Genomic DNA, 21,530 nt, shown 5'->3' on the forward strand with positions numbered 1-21,530 from the left:
TGAATTAAAAAATATAAAAAGAGGCATACAATAGGTGGAAGTAGCAACAGGTGATGTGGGAGGAGTACAGAGATGCTGTCCAGGCCTGCAGGGATGTGATCAGAGCACTGTGGGGGCAGGCCAATGTTATTGTTCACCGATACTTGGAAAAGAGAAAACTGTGGGTTTTGCTTCAAAAAGTGTTTAAACACATTATTAATGTTAAGCATACTCTCTGAAAAACTGCAGATATGCTTAAGGTAGTGCTCAGGGATCTGATTAAATCTTATATAATTGTTAGCATCATTCCTCCTGATTTGCAATGCTGTTCAGTGCTTGAGGGGGAACGGAAACCCCAGAAGGTTCAAAATTGTTGTGAGTTTCCTTTTTTTAGCACAATGCTTCTGCAGAAAACCAGAAGCTTGACAAATCTGCATCTTAAAATTATTTTACAGTATGTTCTTTGGGTCTACCCTTAAGCAGAAGTTAATTTTACTAGCTAATCTTCGTGTCTTTCAAACACAAAGTGAAGGTTAAAGGTGCTCACACATATATCAGTGTTTGGAAGCTTTTTTTTTTTTTTTTTTTGCTTTTTTTTTTTCATGATAAAATAAAGGACCGGACTATGTCTTTTTAATTTACTGGTGTTTTGGTCAGTAGTTCACTAAGGCAGTTCTGTGTCAGCATATGAAAGTACATATACTGTTTTTTTTTATATATATACATGCCCCAGTATGCCAATATTGAATTAAACACAAATAATCTAATAGACTAGTACTCTATTTCTGTACGTCATAAAATAATTTTTAAACTATTTAGTTTTCATTTCAATCCACCACCATGTTTTACAAGTTGTTAAATATATGGTCTGAAAGCTTTAGCAGCATGAAAATGTGTATGGCTGCTGCAGGCCGCGGTGTGTGAGATGAGAGGTGGGACTTGCTGGAGACTGTGCAAGGCATGGGGAGCCATATCTACTGTGATGTTACCAGTACCATTGGGAAGGAATTAGGAGCAAACTGTCCCAAATATCATCCAAGTCTGCTTGTTGAGAAAACTAATTTGTGTGCCCCAAACAACCCCCACAAGGAGTGAATTAATGTAAGGAAGCAGGGGACTAGGGTTTGGAACTTAACTGGGAAAGTGAGTTACTCAGCACTGCAGAGGTGTCTGTTCACTCACCTTACTCAACACCATTTAATATTCTAGGTGACCAACAAAGATTTCAAATACTTATTTAGCTGAGAATATATAGAGTCATTCTATACTACATGTTCCCCCTCCTCATGTGAGTTATTTTCACCTGTGACACAGTTCAAGCTTCCTTATAAAGCCACATAAGCAAAACTGGTTTTGCTTCAGAACCACATCTTGGAGGCCCAGTAAGGAATAATTACAGCCCCACTCCTTCCAGTATTCCCATTGCTGGCTGGGCATGAAGCCTTTTAGCCTGGGATCTATCAAGCTGAGGCATGCCCTGTAGTGAGACAAATAGTAGTTGATGGATTAACAAAACCATGAAATACCAAGTGAGATTGTCTCATGTTGCCTCAGCTGGCCTGACCTCCACCCTGTTCTGGTTGGATTCCCATGGCACTACCCATCTGTTGTAGCAATGGCGAAGGTGTCCCTGGAGGGCAAGCTCTTTCTATGCTGTTCTCTGAAGTTTCAGGCTTACGGTTCAGCTCCGAGTGGTATTAAATTGCACAGTTATTTCACATTCCCAATCACTTCTCTATGTAATGCAATTGAAATGTATATTCAGCATGTTTAATTTCACATGCCACTAATTAGTCATATAAAACAACCTTTACAATTTCATAAGTCTTGTGGCCTCTGGAGGAAATTATTTTATTCAGAAGTCTAATATTACTATACCGAAGAGATAGCTTTTTATTTACAGGATATGATTATGTTTATATATTAAAGTTTGGGTGGTTTTTTTTGTTGTTGTTTTGTTTTGTTTTGTTTTTTGACAAAAATACTTTGTCATTTTCCTGAGCACATTTTACTTTTATGATGTCTCTCACAAAACTGGATTATGCTACACATCTTTCATTTTCTTTCATTTTGCATCTTTATTTCATAGTGAAGGCTTAAAAAATTGTTTACAGTCTTTCCCTACTTGTGCTACACTTCTCAGATTTGTATTAAGATATTGTTTATAGATTTTGGTGTGACTTGGTATGCCTCTCAATCCGTGCAGTCATTATTTTGAGTTGTTGTCCTGAGGACTCCCAAGCATACTTTGTTTCAGGAAAAAGTCTGAAGGACACAGTGATGGGCAACCTGATAATTTCTCCCAGAGTAGGAGGCTTCTTGAGATCATTCCTTCCCTTTGAAAACATAACATAAAGTCAAACAAGCTCTGCTATTCTATTTGAGTACTGCAGTATTTTGCATAATCCATGCTGTAGCATTGTCAGTATATTAGCAATATGCTGTAACCTACTGGCATATAACAAAAAAAATTGCAGGCATAAGGACTTTTCTTGATTGAATATTTTCTAGTTTTCTTATAACATTCTTCTTTATTCCTTCTTTCTCGTATTACATTTGTGCATTCACTTTTATTGTTGGCCTACAAGAACCTAGAGCCAGTCCAACCAACAGAAAAAAAAAAAATCAATTATTTTCTGATACTTTACACTTAAATTACAATGTGATTATGCCCACTTAAATTACTATGTGATTATGCCTTTCTTTTTTTTTTTCATACTGAATAAAAAAAACATATATGCTTATGGAACATAATCTTATGATGAATGCATCATATTCAGATTGCATAATTTGATATTTCTTTTGAATAAAAGCAAAGTACTTCATTTTTACAGAAATGTATTTTCTTTGTGCCTTTGATTGCCTTCCTTCATGAAATAAGCTATTTTATTTCAGTGCAATGGGATAAATCTAAGATGATTGTTGCTCTACAGTTCTTCCAAAAACAAAGACCTATCTTCCATAAAAAAACCAGCTCTAGTCATGTTTAAACCAAGATAATTTTAAGTCCTATAAAATATAGTTTACTTTCATTTCTTCAAATAGTGTCCTCAATGATCACATTTGAAGTGTTCAGTGCTTTAGAGGAAAAAAAAAAAAAAAAGAGAGAGATCATTTAGTCTGAAATTTTCACTTAAAATTCATGACAAAATTTAGTGCAATTTTTGCCTCTGTCAAGAACTTAAGTAGCATTCTCAATTATATTAAAAGCATTAGAGGACACATGTACAAAGCTACAGCAGTTCCAGTGATTTCATTTGGTATGAATTTTTGATTATTTTCAAAGAAAAAGCCCTGTGTCAAATAGCTGTTATAAAAATTAAGAAAAAAAAAAATCTCTACTAATGAAAGGCAACACATGCATTTGTCAATGATGTCAGTGTAACTGCAGTCAGTTCACTTCCACAGTTGTTGAAAGAACAAATCCATATGCTCAGAGGGGTTGGGAGAACCGGCCAGGGACACAAGTTTGCCTTTTTACATGATCCAGAGCATGAACATGAAACACCCAATAACTTTACTGAGGTGAAAACAGGAGGATCCTTAGTAACACCCAGGAAAACCTTCATTTCTGAAGACAAATCACAGATAGAGAGAAAGACCAAGAGATCTAAATATATCAAATGCACTTGTCATCTTGATTTGTTCATTCAGTCATACTATTTCTAATCTGTGTGATAGCTTCAATAACAAAAAGGACCAGACTTTTTTTTTCTTCCCCTTCACTATTTTAAATATTACTTACTCCATTTCAGAAACTATCCTTAGTGACTGGGGGAAGAGATCAGTATATATCTCCACTTATCAGTATATCCTAAATCTTAAATTGTTCTCACTTTTCTTTGTATTCATTTTCACCAGAAATTCTAAATATGGTCTTGACTTCAAGGATGGTCCTGCATAGACAGGAAGACTGGCAATTTCTTTTCTTCCTGTCTCCCCTCAAATTATTCTTTAGACTTCAACATTTATTTTTTTTTTTACAATTTATTTTTTCTTTTTCTTAAAAGGAAACAATGACACCAGTTTACACATATCTGCAGAGGATGTGCCTCCTGTTTTCCTATTTCGGTACTTGTCCTCTTGCAGAAAATGATATATATGGTGTCAGATGGCTGATGTTGTTTTCTTCCACAAAAGCCTAGACACCATAATCACACTCATGCTCAGAGTTTAGCAAGTTTGGAGAATACCCAGTTCTCTTATTATTGCTTTTTTTCTGGTCTTTAATCTTCTTTCATGCTTTTTTTAATCTCCTATGAAACCTGAAGCAGTATATCTTAGCAAAAGTAACTAACTGTAAAATCATCTTATTTTTTTAATGTTTTTCTCACTGTTTACACCTAAGTGGAACAGAAAATATATTCACTACTTTTTGATGGCATTGAGAATTACTAAGACTCTTTTCTTATCCAAGAATTTGTGTTAAGAAAAAAATTTTAAAATTTTGGCTTATAACTCAAAAAGTAAATGCCTGAAAGATCCAGACCACTGATGGTTTTGCCTGCAGGCAAACAGAATCAGTACTTTTAGTCATCCATTCTGTTTAAATCTTGTCAGTTTGAGCCTAGTTCCTATCACTTATTGTATGTGAGATTTCCACCCTTTAATACTTTATGGCTTCTTACATTCGATTTAAGAAATAATAAGAATTTGGATTCATTGCATACTAGCAGAAAATACAATGCCTTCTGTAGATACTCAGCTGTGCTTCTGTTAGCTAAAAATAAAAATAAAAAATAAAATAAAATAAATAAAATAAAATAAAATAAAATAAAATAAAATAAAATAAAATAAAATAAAATAAAATAAAATAAAATAAAATAAAATAAAATAAAATAAAAAGGTACCTACATCAGGAAAAGAAAAATCAGAAACAGACACAGACACCATGGCCATTTTCCCACATTCAAGTTTTGGTAAGGCAGATATCATAAAAATAGTATCTGTTTTTGCAACCACTGTTGTTTGGTAACTGTCTTAATAACATTATAGAGGACTTAAAAAAAAGAGACAGGGTTTATGAAACAGAACAGAAGAGGACCTTTGCTAACATGGCATGGCATGAACAGCAGGATTCTTCATTTTTAAGGATTTAGTAAATTGGTGCAGTAATGGTGCAGTAATCAGAGATGCACGGGAAGGCTGTACTTCTGAGCACCATTTTGTAGGCTCTTGATTAGGCATTGGTTCTCATGTAATGTAACAGCTCTAATTGTATAGAATTGTATATGCAATTCAGTCTGGGAGATGCTAATGTGCTGAAAGAGCATAGTTTAGGTGGCTTGCAAACAGCAATAGAAATATGATGCTGGAATAGAGATTCAGCTTTCTGTGAATATATAAGGAAGGTTGGAAAATGAGAGGCTGCATTTTAGTCTTATGAATGATATTAGAAAAGAGAACAGAGATTTAAAGCTTGATTATTTTAAGAGAATAAGATTACAAATAGCATAAAAGGCTATGCTGTGTTCAGCACAGAGGGACAATAGCAATGTATATTAATATTCAGTGTGTTATTAGCAGTGAAATTATCCCACAAGTTTATTTTTTGATGAATGTGCCAGTCATGGAGTAGTCTGTTTGAAAGCATGTTATCTAGCTTGCCAGAACTCATATTTAGATACAGCAGACGGTACATAATTCCAAATGAAATTTTATTTTTTAAGGAATATGTTACAAATTGCATGCTTTATTGGTAGATTATGGTTGCTGTTTTTCCCAGAAGTTTTGAAAAAAACACTGGCTATTTTACTGAAAAGTAACAAGTGTATTCATAAACGTGAGAGAATTCATTATGAGTTGTAATCAATGAGCAGTTTATAATATCTACTGACAGAAAAATGTATGTTGCATTTTTCAGCCTTGCAAGAGTGATATTACTCTAGGAAACAGCATGACAAACATGAATCATACACTGTCAGAGCAGTCCCCTTCCAGTAGCTACTTTCAAGTGTTAGTAGTGTCATTGAGGGAAAAGGAGATTAAACCTCTACCCTTGGGATCCTCAAATGCAATGCCTACATTAACCTTCATCTATTTGTGACTACAAATAGCCATGCAGTAAAGTAGTATTGATTGCATGCATTAGATCAGTCAACACTGCTTTGTTCAGCCCACCCTGATGAACTCATTCCTGATGTTTTTAGACCTGAACTTATTGCCTTGAATGTTCTTACTCTGATTCAGAGCAGAAGAGGGTTAGGTGACATCAGCTTCATGCAAAGACTGATTAAAGCTGTCAGAGAGAGGACTCTAAGGTAGAAAGTTAAGTATACTACTACTTTTTTTGTTTTCCAAAATTCTTTCTTTTGTTGGAAGCATAGATTTTTGCAAAATGTAGCAACTATTAGCATACCACAAGAAAAAGTAAATTAAAATTGACAGCAGTGGCATGGAGTTACTTTCATTCTCCAGAGTTTGTTTCCTTTGCTGACTTTAACAAAGGTACCAAACTGAGCTTGTTTTCAGCTGGGGAAAGCGATCAGGGTCATGAGGGTTCTTACCTGAAGGAAAATTAGTTCTTATTGCAAGAATCTTCATTTCTTCATGACAGGCAAAATCATACAGATGAGATACACAGGGTAATTTAAACTTAGGTTACTTATTCTTTCTTCAAGGTCTTTTCTCAGATCTTCAGGAGACTTGTCTTGTGTGTTGTGGGAAGAAACTGTAGTCCATAATTACCTAACAAGGCCATTATATGCAGAATCAGAATTTGTTTCCCCCAAGTCACATCATAGTTTTTCTCAGACTCACTAATATTTATCTCAGTAACAAGAAGCCATACTGTAGTTCAAGTTTTATGTGGGGTCATAGAGGAAAATACACTAAATTCAGGTGCAAAATATATTCAGTTGTTGAAACACTATTAGATGGATATGATAATCCTTTTTAGTTCTAGCTCCCTGAAAATATTACACCATTACAGGACTTTCAGAAGAATTGGAGCTTTTGTGTTTTCCTCTCTTCTTACTGCCTACAATTTAGGTCAAACATTAATAAGAATTTTTGGAAGCTACTTCATTATGTTTCTTCTCCATGCCTCCTCTTCCTAACTCCCTCCCAAAGCCCCTCCGTCCTATATGGTATAACAATAGCACACTCAGCATACAACATGATAAAGTACATTTTTAATTGGTATATCGAAGCCAACTTTTGCATATGCTAACTAAAGTTTTCATCGTAGCCTCCTGCTGTTAAATTAGTAGAAGGAAGTGGCAGTCCCTCTTCCTGTTTTGAACACTACTTTTTATTCTGTTTGTCAACTGTCAAATTTTAGAGATAATTCTGGCGAGATTATTCAGTCACAGTCTGATGTTTAAAGATTATTTGAGCTATTAGTTCATACAGAATTCAATCTTAGGGGCTCTTGAAAGTTATATTTATGTAAAGAATTTGGCACATACAAATTAGGTAACAACATTCAGGTTTTGTTAGGAAACTACATAAATTTGGTCAAATATGCACATGTGTAACAAACTATTTTATAAAATATGGCAGAAAAAACAAAATGAAAAACTGCATGATGTGTGGAGATACTTTCATTAGGGACTAAATACATATTATATCTGCAAAGGTATGTCTGTAAAGGACTATATATAGATCTGCAAATAAAGACTTTTAGTCAAAGTGGAAACTTGGTTATTTAAGTTAGCTCCTGTTTACCCTTATAGTGTTTACTAGTGTATTAGCTTATTTCTTGAATAAATTCTTCAGTAATTAGTAAACTCAAGTTTTAGTAAATTAAAATATTCCACTTGCGAACTTTAATGAAAGTTGGATTAATTATGATTTCGGAGTAGAAAAGACATGCATTGACTGAGGGACACTGCTCATTGCCACTTCAATGATTCAGAGGATCTAAAAAAACAAAATTGCAGAATTTTGCTTGGCAGGCAGACATTAGATCCTAAGTGCTAGAGACTTCTTTCCAAATGGCTATTAGATGCAAGGGATTACCTGGCAAAAATATATATCTTGGTAGAAGCATGAAGCATCAATAGTTTACGGGCATGCAGATTTAGACTATCAGCCTCTGCTCTTGGTTCCTCTTGTGTCACCTGCTGTGTCCCAGACTTTCATTTCCCAGGTCTCCAGTGAGCTGTTGCAGGCAGGTAGCCTCTAAGGTTTGTATATGCAGAAATTTTAGGCCTCTTGTCATGGAGCAGAAAGGAAGTAAATGATAGAAACTCTAGCTCCTATATCACCATCAGGAATCCCCAAACTTGAAAGCACCAGTTTCAGCCAATATTTTCAAGGCAGAAGTTCCTTTTTCACAGAGGACACCTGAAGGACCTAATAGCTTCTGCTCGATACGACATTTCCATCACTCTAAAGCTCCTTGTCATCTTTTAAACACTTTATTGTTCTCCTTCTGATTCTCTCCACCTGCCCACCTCCCGCTATATAATACTGTGTCCAAAGCTGGAACAATGCTGGAACTGAGAGATTCATCAGCTCTGAGGAGAGAAAGATATTTTAGTATGTCCTCAAATAAGATTTTTGGATTTTGAAACAGTATAATGTTCCTTAGTTTTTGCCCCTCCCCCCCCCCCTTTTTTTTGTAATTTCCCCTAACACCTAGCCAGTTATCCTCCATTTTATATAGCATAAAGTAGTTCTAGTTCTCAAATTCTCACTGGACTTGTCTTTTCTTTTTTGAACTTCATTACACTGATTTCAGACCATTATTCACATAGATTTCAGATTTTAACTCCATTTTCTAGACTGTTTAAAAGCTTTTCCAGCTTTATTTCATCTGTGGATCCTACAAGTATAATCTCCACTTGTTGTTCAAATCACTAATGCAAACCAAGACTGAACAAAACATAGCCCTGAGTGTTCCAGCTATTTAAGGTGTGCACCTTTCCCGTTTGGCATAATTCTTTGTGCGTGGATTGGATGTGGTTTTTGGTTGGTTGGTTGGTTGGCTTAATGTATATTTATGCTAAGATAATTAGACTAATTTCCAGTTTGTCTGAGACTGTCATATGGTGATACCAAAGGCTTTAAAAATCAGGCTTAGTCTTATCAATTATCTGTCTCCTTTTACCCGCTAATTCAGTGGAAAGTAGAGAGTTTGCACTGAAAAAAAGCATTTTGAGTTTGCAATTCTTTAGCTTTAGTCCATGGTTTGAGGAATGTATTTTATTTTGCACTAGAAGTTTTATATCTCAATAAATTATAGAAACACTTAGCTCTGTGGAAAAGAACTTCTTAGGGCACTCTTACACTTTCATATTAATACAGTATTTGATATTAAACAATAGTCAGGAAAACAATACAGTATGTGTTGTTTTTCCAACCATTGTCAACACTTGAAATGTCAGCCACCTGTTGAAAGTGGAATTTACTAGATCTATTAAGAACACTGGGACATAAAGCTGTAAATTATTCTTCCACACCCTTTGCTTTTGAAACACTTGTGAAAGATCAGATTTTCTATACAGCAGGTCTCATATTTATTTAACCCAGAATATGACAGTGCTCCTTTAACAAAACTTGCCAACACTGATAAAGCTATTTATGGAAATTTCAGAAGATGTAAGAATCTTCTTCCCTAATTCTATCTTACAACAGTTACTGATGTCTGGAAAAAATTATCTTGTATTAAAATTATTTAAAGTTACAGAACCTACTATAACTGGGAAGAAGGAAGGAAGGAAGGAAGGAAGGAAGGAAGGAAGGAAGGAAGGAAGGAAGGAAGGAAGGAAGGAAGGAAGGAAGGAAGGAAGGAAGGAAGGAAGGGAAGGAAGGAAGGAAGGAAGGAAGGAAGGAAGGAAGGAAGGAAGGAAGGAAGGAAGGAGGGAAGGGAGGGAGGGAGGGAGGGAGGGAGGGAGGGAGGAAGGAAGGAAGGAAGGAAGGAAGGAGGGAAGGGAGGGAGGGAGGGAGGGAGGAAGGAAGGAAGGAAGGAAGGAAGGAAGGAAGGAAGGAAGGAAGGAAGGAAGGAAGGAAGGAAGGAAGGAAGGAAGGAAGGAAGGAAGGAAGGAAGGAAGGAAGGAGGGAAGGAAGGAAGGAAGGAAGGAAGGAAGGAAGGAAGGAAGGGATTATACCTGATATATTATATCAGGTTATGCTCATGAAATCTGGTTTGAAGATTGCAACCCAAAATGATTTTTCCATGAATGTTTTAGTTCCCAACCATTGCTTTTCCTGATTCAAGATAGACAAGATAGATAGATTACACTAAAAAATCAGAATATGATTAACAAATGACTTAAATTTCACATATTTTTCTTACTTGCTCCTTAGAGATAGTTTTATATGAACACCACTTGGAAGAAAATATTGATTTATAATAAGTTATCTTCAAGAATGCTTGGCTAAAATCCCTTTGCTTGTGTACAGTACTGATATTGTTAGTAATGTTATCCACTTTTTCCTGTAAATAGGTTTTGGAAAGGAGAGGGGAGAATTCTTTAACAAGAAATGATATTGATTTATGTATCTTTGGTCAGGCCTGAGATAAAAAAAAAACATCTTGCCTGTAATCTTAATAGGACAATTATGCAAGTAAAGTGGAGTTTACTGTGATCTTCCTGTCCTTAAATTATTTGTTTACAGGCTGTAGAGGAGTTCATATGCCCTTAGTCTATTCAAATTTCAATGTATGTTTGCCTGAAATACCTGAAAAATGTCTTCATCTGTCCATGTCAAATATGGAATTTAGATAATTGTAATTAATATATCAAAGTTAGCAGCAAAGAAAATAATGAAATACACAATTTTTTAAATCACATCCTGTAAAATATCTCAAGACAAGGGCAAGCTGCAGGGGATAAAATGCTAAATGGGAAATTTCTTGCGTCCTTATCTTAAACTCATAGTGTGACAGTACTGTAGCATATTAATGGTTGTAAATTGATTTCTATGCATGTTTGATTTACAGTAGTTCATATTTACTTGAACAACTTACATTGTTTAAAAATCCTTTTGTCTCCTGCAAACATTTATCCATTATACATAGATATATGTAAGAAAGCTACCCTTCTGAGAAAATCTTAGCTCAGAATCAAAAGGAACCACAGCCTCCCAGTCCTGCTATATAGTCCTGATATATTGCCTTGATATTTGGACAAGCTCAAGTTTTCTGATGGGAAAACCGTATAAGAAAGTCCTGATCACTCCAGCTTCATTACCATTCCTACATAAGTAAAATATTATTCCCTTTGTTTACTGCCCAATCTAGTATTTCGTGCAGGCTCAATACGTCTTTGGGGAAAAAAAAAAAAAAGTTTTAACACATATTCCTGAAGGTATATAATAGCATTTCTATCACTACTTGTAAGGATTATTCTTTTTAAGATACTGCATTTAATTAAGTGAAATTTCTTCAGAACTCAAGAGAATTTGGTATAGTGTAGGCTAGAAAATAAAGGTAAAAAATCTATAATATATATTTATAAATGTCACCAGAAAAGATGATAAAGTATGTTATTTTATATGGTGTTGCAGTTTTAAAACCTTTATATTAATTTGTCATATACTGAATTACCAATTTAAATAAAAGGCTAGCAGATAATTGTATTCCTTTACTACGGGAACACTTGAACTAATTTAAAGTAATGCAGCAAATTATCTAAAACCATTTAGTCAAATATATTAGAGAGGGGTCAAACCTAGGGCAGCACTATTTAAATCAAATTGAATTCCATCTTGCGAATGGATTTCAAATAGATTTTTAATTGCGGTATTTTGTCTGCAGGGCATTCTATCACATATCTGTTGTACGCAAGTAAAATCCACGAGAATCTCCTCCACCAGGACAGTGCCAGGTCTCTCTCCATTACAAAGTTTCTTTGTTATGATGCACGAAAATATGTTCTTGGCTTTTCGTTTTTGCTCATTCTACTTATAGTTAATCCCTTGAGACAAACCCTGGATAAATGACTCTTTTCTGTTCTCTTACTTCGACGTGGATTGCAATACCAGAAAGAAATGGAAAAGCCAAGTATAACCTTGAGGAAAACAGAAAAGTTACTATTTTTTGGATACATTTTGCCCTCTCTCCCCGGCCTTAAGTGAGTCACCGTTACCATCATTGGAGATCTAACCACAGGAAAATATATTTTAAAGTACATCGGAAGCCCACACTGTAAATGAAGAGATACTTTTATTTCTAGTAGTGATTCTGGAAAATGCCTTTTTAAAAAGCAAATGCTTCACAAAAAGCTGACCTGCAATATTTTTGAATTAAAGACAAAATCATATAATTCTTTAAAAAGCACAAGGACAAATTCATCCTTGGAAATACCCTTCTGGACAGATAGCAATAAATATCTAAACTAGTTTGTGAGCTTTCTGGACAAAACCTTTGCTGTTTGAATAATAATAGCAAATGTAGCTGTTGGTTTCTCTACAAAAGAAGACTTGCAGAAAAGGTTTTCTCTTAAAACATTGACAAATACATTATTTACAGTCCTCTTGTTTGTGGTTAGTCTTGTTACTTACAGTTCTGTTTCAGAGAACACTTGTTGCTTACAGTTGCTTACAGTTCTGTTTCAAAGAAACACTTTTTCTTAAAGGCTATGAAGATCCATTGTGTACCTTGTATGATTTATTTGCTGTTCTTCCTAACACAGTACTCTCAGCAAAGCTTAGTATAATACAGAACTTTTGCATCGTTTGTGTGTCATAACTTCTCAAAACAATTTAGTCAGAAATTTGCTTTTAATATCTTTATAAAGGAACTTAAACTCACATTAATGATCCTAACAAATAGAATCATAGAATCATAGAGTATCCCAAGTTGGAAGGGACCCATAAGGAACATCCAGTCCAACTCCTGGCACTACACAGGTCTACCCAAAAATTCAGACCATATGACCACAGTCCAAATGCTTCTTAAATTCCGATAGGCTTGGTGCCATGACTACATCCCTGGGGAGCCTGTTCTAGTGTGCAACAACCCTCTCAGTGAAGACCCTCTTCTTGATATCCACCCTGAACCTCCCCTGTCACAGCTTGACACCAGTCCCTCGGGTCCTATCACTGGTCACTAAAGAGAATAGATTGGCAGCTGCCCCTCCACTACCCCCTCATGAGGAAGCTGTAGACCATGATGAGGTCTTCCCTCAGCCTCCTCTTCTCCAGGCTGAACAGGCCAAGTGACCTCAGCTGCTCCTCATATGTCTTCCCCTCTAGGCCCTTCATCATCTTAGTAGCCCTTTTCTGGACACTCTCCAATAGTTGCACATCCTTTTTGTACTGTGGTGCCCAGAATTGCACACAGTACTCGAGGTGAGGCCGCACCAGTGCAGAGTAGAGCGGAACAATCACTTCCCTCGACCAACTAGCAATGCCGTGCTTGATGCACCCCAGGATACGGTTGGCCCTCATGGCTGCCAGGGCACACTGCTGGCTCATATTCAACTTGCTATCAACCACAACCCCCAGATCCCTCTCTGCGGGACTGCTCTCCAGCGTCTCATTGCCCAGTCTGTACGTAGAGCCAGGGTTGCCCCTTCCCAGGTGCAGGAAAAACTTGTTCTCGTTAAACTTCATGTGGTTGGTGATTACCCAGTTCTCCCATAAAAACATAAAGGATGCTCACGGAGCCTCCCAGAGCTGGGCTCAAACCTGTAACCTTGGCCCTTGGCTGGGTGGAAGGTGAGCATCACAACTGCTGTGCTTTGTAAACCTGATTTTTAAATTCATTCTGGTTGGGTGGAAACTAATAGTAGAAGAGTCTCCTGATGCAAGTGGTGCAGCTTCTCACAGAGACAGCAGCAACAGCAGGGCTTTCAAAAATGGCACCTTCAACAACAGATTTTAGAACTGGGCATAATTCTGGGTCTACCAAACCAGTGGCATCCAGTTCCAGTGCAAGGCTGGTTATCGTAGATCTGCCACAAGTTTTCAAAATGAAGAAGTGACCATATTATATAAACAGAGGATAATGAAAAACAAAAGAAAGTGGGTGTGAAAGACAACAAATCAGGAAAATGCCTAAATCCATACTAAATTTTATATTTAAAGTTAAAAAAAAATAAATCGGTATCTTCCTTGAATTGTTGTCATCAAGAAAAAAAAAATATGAAAAATCCAGAAAGAAGACAAATAATTATCCATTCATTCTATTCTTTCCATGTTAATGGATACACAAATCGTCTGAAACAGTGAGAGTTAAATGGCTCCAGTATGCTGCATTGTAAATATTTGATTCCTAAACCAAAGTTCAGTTAGCTACATGGGACTTCTTTCAAGGCAAGCTCCTAGCATAACAGATCAGGCCCTTCCTTTGTTTTCAGATTGTGTATTGGTCACCAAATAAATTTGATACTGAAAGTGTCTGCTTTAAATTCATCATATAAATGTTCTGATATACAATAAATATTTATATATTAAACTTATGTTGTTTGCTTGACAGACTTGAATCAAAGGAGCCTTTTCTGTCCGTTGGGTAAGTAGGAATCCGTATATTTCAATGGTTATTAATATAATCAACTATCATACCATATAACATGGAATAACATTGATCATAAACATCCTTTTTCAACATTTCATTTATTTACTATACCTAATCTTAGAAAATGTAGATATTAATCCATAAAGACAGCAGTTGTGGGTATCTTCTTTTTGAAAAAATTACTAAAATAAAATGTTTTCACTAATCAAAATTGATACAAAATACAAAAATATAAGAGCGAAATGTTGCATCAAAAGCTATTTGTTTTTTTATTTTGTTTTCACTGATCTTTCAGTCAGAAACCATTTCAAATATTATATATACCACTTAGCTAAGCCAATGAATGAGGAATTGATGGTTCATTTTAAAATAAAAATTCATTGGTTCTTTAGTAACAGGGGAAAAAAATTGTCAAATAGAAAAATACGTTTTAGCTTAATTATAGATCATATTTACAATGATTTACCTATTACAGCTATTAACTCCATAGTTGCATAACCATGTAAACAGTTATATAGTGTCCATAGTAAAATAATTAACTCATCTTTCTAAAAACGTTTGTTAAAGTGGGATATTCTAAAAACGTATCATTCTTTTAAAAAATGTAGTTTATTATGTATATATACTAAAGGTAAGTATCTGTATTTTACTTCTGAGTTTGAATTTCACTTTTTATTTACTATTTTCTGCTTAGCTTCTTCCTTTAAAACTTTCCTGTTTCCTAATATTTCATTAGCATTTCATTGTTTTACAGAACCGTATCACTTCTCTTCATTCTCCTTTTTCTTGGTTCACACTATATATTTCATGCTACCAAGAACATAAACTGCAGATAAAAGATGCCAGTGCAAAATAGCCATTTTAATTAATGGCTAGCTAATGGTAGTTAATGGTAGTTAATTCTACCAAAGTAATCATCATTAGCTTCCATATTGCTGTAATAATTGCAGATCAAAAAACTGCTACAGGTTCTGAAGTCTGAATTAAAAATAGTGAACAAAGTGTATCCATTATGAACACAGAAACATATCAGCGTATGCAAGATTGGGATATGTCCCAGTTTTTGTAGCATAAAGTAACTTTGGCTTGCCTAAGCACATTTTAAATTAATTGCTTGCCATTTCCACTTTCTATCAGCACAAAATCATTGAAAACTAAGTGAAGTGAAATTCAGATTAAATTCTGGGGGAATGCGGGGCATGGGGTGGGATGAGGAGATGCTCCTCGTGTTTTGCATGCTTTGAAATGGCCAAATTCATTACCAAATTCAGTCACTTCAGATATTACCTCTCACTATTCCACTATGCATCTCATATTATGGAGCAATTATTTTGATGTCTACACTCCTATAACGAAGTCATATAATCATAGAATCATAGAATATCCCGAGTTGGAAGGGACCCATAAGGATCATCAAGTCCAACTCCTGGCACCGCACAGGTCTGCCCAAAAGTTTAGACCATGTGACTAAGCGCACAGTCCAATTGCTTCTTAAATTCAGACAGGCTTGGTGCAGTGACTACTTCACTGGGGAGCCTGTTCCAGTGTGCAACCACCGTTTTGGTGAAGAACCTCTTCCTGACGTCCAGCCTAAACTTTCCCTGCCTCAGCTTAACACTGTTCCCGCAGGTCCTGTCACTGGTGATAACAGAGAATAGGTCACCTGCCTCTTCACTCCCCCTCCCGAGGAAGTTGTAGACTGCGATGAGGTCCCCCCTCAGCCTCTTCTTCTCCAGGCTGAACAGGCCAAGTGACCTCAGCCACTTCTCATACGTCTTCCCCTCTAGGCCCTTCATCAACTTAGTAGCCCTTTTCTGGACACTCTCCGATAGTTGCACATCCTTTTTGTGCTGTGGTGCCCAGAACTGCACACAGTACTCGAGGTGAGGCCGCACCAGTGCAGAGTAGAGCAGGACAAGCACTTCCCTCAACCGACTAGTAATGCCGTGCTTGATGCACCCCAGGATACGGTTGGTCCTCATGGCTGCCAGGGCACACTGCTGGCTCATATTCAATTTGCTGTTAACCACAACCCCCAGATTCCTCTCTGCGGGGCTACTCTCCAGCCTCTCATCACCCAGTCTGTACGTATAGCCAGGGTTGCTCCATCCCAGGTGCAGGATCCGGCACTTGCTTTTGTTAAACTTCATGTGGTTGCTGATCGCCCAGCTCTCCAATTTGTCCAGATCTCTCTGCTAGCCTTTCCACCCTCATCTGAGTCCACAACTCCTCCAAGTTTGGTGTCATTGGCAAATTTGCTCAAAACACCTTCTAGTCCTACATCCAAATCATGTATAAAAACATTGAAGAGGACTGGCCCTAAAATGGAGCTTTGAGGGACCCCACTAGTGACTATCTGCCAGCCAGACGTGGCCCCATTTACCACAACCCTTTGAGCCTTGCCCGTCAGCCAATTGCTCACCCATCGTATGATGTTTTTGTTTAGCTGTATGCTGGACATTTTGTCCAGTAGGACCCTATGGGAAACCGTGTCAAAAGCTTTGGTGAAGTCCAAAAAGATCACATCAGCTGGTTTCCCTTGATCGACTAGATGGGTGATCTTATCATAAAAGGAAATCAAATTTGTTAGGCAGGGTCTACCCCTCATGAACCCATGTTGGCTGGGACCAATGACTGCATTGTCCCCCAGGTGCGCTTCAGTAACTTCAAGGATCATCTTCTCCATAATTTTACCAGGCACTGATGTGAGACTGGCAGGCCTGTAATTGCTAGGGTCTTCTTTCTTACCTTTCTTGAAAATTGGCACCACATTTGCCAGCTTCCAGTCCAATGGGACCTCTCCAGATTCCCAAGATCGTTGAAAAATAATTGAGAGAGGTCCCACAATGACATCAGCCAGCTCTTTAAGCACCCTGGGATGAATCCCATCCGGACCCATGGACTTGTATGGATCCAGGTGGAGCAGCAAATCCCGCACACGTTCAGGGTCGGCTGGGAGTTTGTCCTTCCCACCGTCATGGTCCTCCAGCTCAGGGTACCCTGGGTCCCAAAGCCCATCATCAGTGTTGAAGACAGAGGCAAAGAAGGCATTAAACATCTCTGCTTTGCCTGTGTCATTGTCTGTGAGGAGACCTTCCCCATCTAGTAGCGGATCTATGTTTTCTTTGGTTCTCCTTTTTCTGTTCACATATCTAAAAGAACCTTTTTTATTGTCTCCCACAGACACGGCCAGCTTCAACTCTAGTTGGGCTTTGGCCACACAAATTTTCTCCCTACAGAAACGAAAAGAATCTCTGTATTCCTTCCTCGTCACCTGACCCTCCTTCCAGCAGCCGTACACTTTCTTTTTTCGCCTAAGCTCCCGTAGAAGATCCTCCGGTCAGGCAGGCCGGCCTTCTGCCCCGCTTTCCTGACTTCCGATATTTTGGAATCACCTGATCTTGTGCTTTTAGGAGGCAGTGCTTAAAGATTGACCAGCACTGATGGACGCCAATGCCTTGAAAAGCAGTTTCCCAGGGGACCTTGCTGACTAGTTCCCTGAGCAGCCTGAAATCTGCTTTTCCCCATATCCAGTGATTAACTGAAACTCTCAACTTCTAAGATTAAAACAAAAAAAAAAAAAAGGAATTTTCATGTCATTGTGGCTGAAGAGCAGCTTGAAAGTATAAAAAAATAATAATAACAGGAAGCATATGAAAGTAAATGGTTGTGTTAGTAGTAATAACTATATTAATAGTAATTACCACGAAGTAATTAAACTGTATTTTGTATCTTGTGCCATGATTTTAAGAATTTGTTGGCAACTTTAAGATACTTGCAGTTGAGTACCTAGGAGGAAATATTATGTTTTAGATTTGGGTTTGTCTCCAGATGAGAGGGGTGGTGGCCATGTTGTAAATACATGTTACTTTCACATAGTCATTGTATGTGACTTTACTGATAAACTGGATTCCTCTTAGGAATTCTACTTTGAGCAGACTTAGTCTCTTCACAGAACTTCCAAGAAGTTTTCCTGTAATGTACATGAATTATTTTTCTAAAATCATAATGATTGAAAATGTAAAAATTAGTCCCCACCTCTGTGCTACTTTTGCCTTTCACAACTCCATTTTCTCCACCCCAAAGAAAGATTTTACCAGAGGTAAGAGCAATATGCCCTGAGGAAGGGTCTAAGCAAACATACACCTTCTTGGTACTGAGTCAGAGAGATGCTCCTTCTAGTCCCACAGTAATTTGGGGATTCATTTTTTCTGGGTATGAGCTATCATGTTGAGACCTGTATCTAAGGTTTTAACCCACACTAACAACTGCAACAACCAGGCCTTTAAAACAGAGCATTTGCAGAAGAAATGCTGACTGCCTCAGACTAACATATTGGTGCCCTTAATGCCTCTTGCAGCCAGAATTGGTAAAAATAACAATCTAAATTACTTTTGGTTGCTTACAGATTACTTGGTCCTGCAAACCAGCCTTTCATTTATCTCCCTTCTGTGACGAAGATTTGTTTCCACATTTTCATTATACTGCCTGGAGGGGCTAATTATACTTTTTCATTTTGCCAGGCCTAAGATAATGTATTTCTAGTGCTTTTCCATTGTTAATTCTTTTGGTAGGGGAAGGGAATGTGAAGCATGGAAACTTAGGTTGAGACTGACACACTTCACCTGAGCTCTTGATGCATGTGCTGGGCTACAACCTTCCCTTAAGAGATCCCACAAAGAAAAAGTGATTCATAAAATGGTGCATTGTTTCCCCTCTCTCAGAAAGCAGCCAGCTACAGAGACAAGCAGACCTCACCTCTCACTGTTGTGGTTTGTCTCTCAAATGCAAGGAGACAACACCTCCCATACTCCCTCAGTAAAGGAAATTGCATTTATCCTTCTTTCTGTGCTAAGGACATAGCAAGAAAGAAAACCCCATTGTATCAGGTTTACATGGCAATGTTTTGGTAGTGAGGGGAACTGCAGGGGTCTCTTGTGAGCAGAGCCCAGCAGCTGCCCCATGTCAGATCAGAGCCAGTCAGGTCCAAAGGGACCTGCTGCTGGTCAGAGCCGAGCCACTGAGAGATGCTGGTTGGGCCTCTGGGAAAGAAGATTGAAGAAAGGGGGAAAATAAAATAAAATTAAAATTAAAATAAAATAAAATAAAATAAAACAAAACTGCTGCACAACAGCAGCTGGGAGAGAAGAGTGAGAAAATGTGAGAGAAACAGGCCTGCAGAGACCAAGGTCAGTGCAGAAGGAGGGCAGAAGGTGCTCCAAGAACCAGAGCCAAAGGTCCCCTGCGGCCTGTGGAGAGGGTCATGGTGGAGCAGGCTGTCCTCCTGCAGCCCATGGGGTACCATGGTGGAGCAGATCTCCACAATAAATTACATTAATCTCCCTGTGATTAGTTTGTTTTGCCCATGACAGTGATTGGTTTGTGATCTCCCTGTCCTTATTCCAACCTGCAAAACTTTGCCTCTTGCCGAGGCGATCGGCTCCGGGGCAGACGTGTTCTGCAATGGAGCGGGGGATCGAGACAGGCAAGGCTTTATTTTTAGCATCGAGGCCACTCGAGGCAGCCGAGCGAGCCGCCAGGACCCGGCAGCCCCCGCAAGGGAGGCTGACGAGGCGTAGGCGGAGCCAGCAGTGCCCCCTACCCGGCTGTTCAAAAGCAGCCCCTAGGGAGCGCGAGCGACCAGGAGCGCAGCGACGAGGACGGGCAAACAGGGCGGGGCGTGTCAGAAGGGTGGGTTTGCGCAGCAGTGCGCACGGGCAGGGCGAGCAGGGAGGGTCCGTCACCGCTCTTTTGCAGTGGTCTTTCACTTCGGTACTTGTAACCTGCCTGCGAGGAGCCTGGTCATGGTATCAACCAGGCAGAAAACCATGGCCTCCGCATCTCTTGCAGCCTCTCCAGCCGTAGTCGCCGATGTGGCTACTCAGACGGAGGGCTCCGGGAAACACGCAGCCATCCAGGTCTTGGGCTGCAGCGTGTGCCCAAGTCTTCTGTTGGTATCTGACAGCAGCAGTGAGGGGTATGCCTGTGGGAGGCGTGCCCAGGTTGAAGAGCTGCTCAGCCAGGTAGCGGAGCTTCAGGAGGAGGTGAGCAGGATCAGGAGCATCAGGGAGTCAGAGAAGGAGATTGACTGGTGGAGGTGTACTTTACCCTCTCTGAGACAGACTCACGAGCCTGCCACAGCACAAGTGTCTCCTGCTACGCAGAAGACAAAAGTTCCCTCATCCCGCCAGGCAGTAGGAGGAGACCTAGGCCAAGGGGGGGAATGGAGGCAGGTTCCTGTTCGGGGTGGTAGGCGAGCCCTATCCCTGCCCACCTCACCTTCCCATCTACCCTTATATAACAGGTATGAGGGTCTAGAACATGACAGTCAGAACAAACAAGTAGACGAAAGCCCATCCCAGTTGGAGAGGATGCCTAAGCCAAGGCAACCTATCCCCCGCATTGCTACATCAACTGTCAAAAAAGAAAGAAGGGTTATTGTCATGGGGGACTCCCTTTTGAAAGGGATAGAGGGCCCAATATGCCAACCTGACCCTACCCACAGGGAAGTCTGTTGCCTCCCTGGGGCTCGGGTGAGAGACTTCGCTAAGAAAGTCAAGCGCCTGGTACGGCCCACCGACTACTACCCGCTACTGGTCTTTCAGGTTGGTAATGACGAGGTAGCAACGAGAAGTCCGAGAGCGATCAAAAGGGACTTTAGGGCTTTGGGGCAACTACTTAAAGGATCAGGGGCACAGGTTGTGTTTGCCTCTGTCCTTCCGATAGGGGGGGATCGATGCTGACAAGCAGACTCATCATATTAACACATTTTTCCTACTGTTCCCATCTGGCTTTTGAAGAGAGATAACTCAGAAAATTTTCTTTCAGTGGAATGAAAAATAGAAAAAGAGGAGATAGTGGAAGCATTTTGCACTGTTAACATGAAACCAACAACACTACCAAGATTAAAGTAATTTTGTAACTGTCATTCTTATGCAGGTATTCAGGAGTTGCACTTACATGAAAAATGTGGGAAGACTGCACACACTGGATAATTATTTAAACTTTGGTCACAAGCAGTAGTCAGGAGACTACCTGTGGTGAGGCTGTCCAAGTAGTCCCCAGAGAGACAGCAGGGATCTGGGGGGCAATAGCTCATATGGAAAGCTGTGAATATTTATGTGGAAGATGCTGAAAATCT

The 21,530-nt window shown here is 38.8% G+C and overlaps 1 protein-coding gene across 13 annotated transcripts in view; it reads left to right on the plus strand.

The window, feature by feature from the left end:
* RALYL (RALY RNA binding protein like) overlaps nt 1-21,530 on the plus strand; it is a 425,404-nt gene that overhangs the window by 349,074 nt on the left and 54,800 nt on the right. For all 13 annotated transcript variants that reach the window (XM_066993127.1, XM_066993126.1, XM_066993134.1 and 10 more), the window contains one exon: nt 14,351-14,383. In XM_066993127.1, coding sequence (XP_066849228.1) covers nt 14,351-14,383 — 33 coding nt within the window. The remainder of the gene's footprint in view (nt 1-14,350; nt 14,384-21,530) is intronic.

Source organism: Anser cygnoides, chromosome 2 (assembly GCF_040182565.1).
Source record: "Anser cygnoides isolate HZ-2024a breed goose chromosome 2, Taihu_goose_T2T_genome, whole genome shotgun sequence".
Classification (NCBI taxonomy): domain Eukaryota; kingdom Metazoa; phylum Chordata; class Aves; order Anseriformes; family Anatidae; genus Anser; species Anser cygnoides.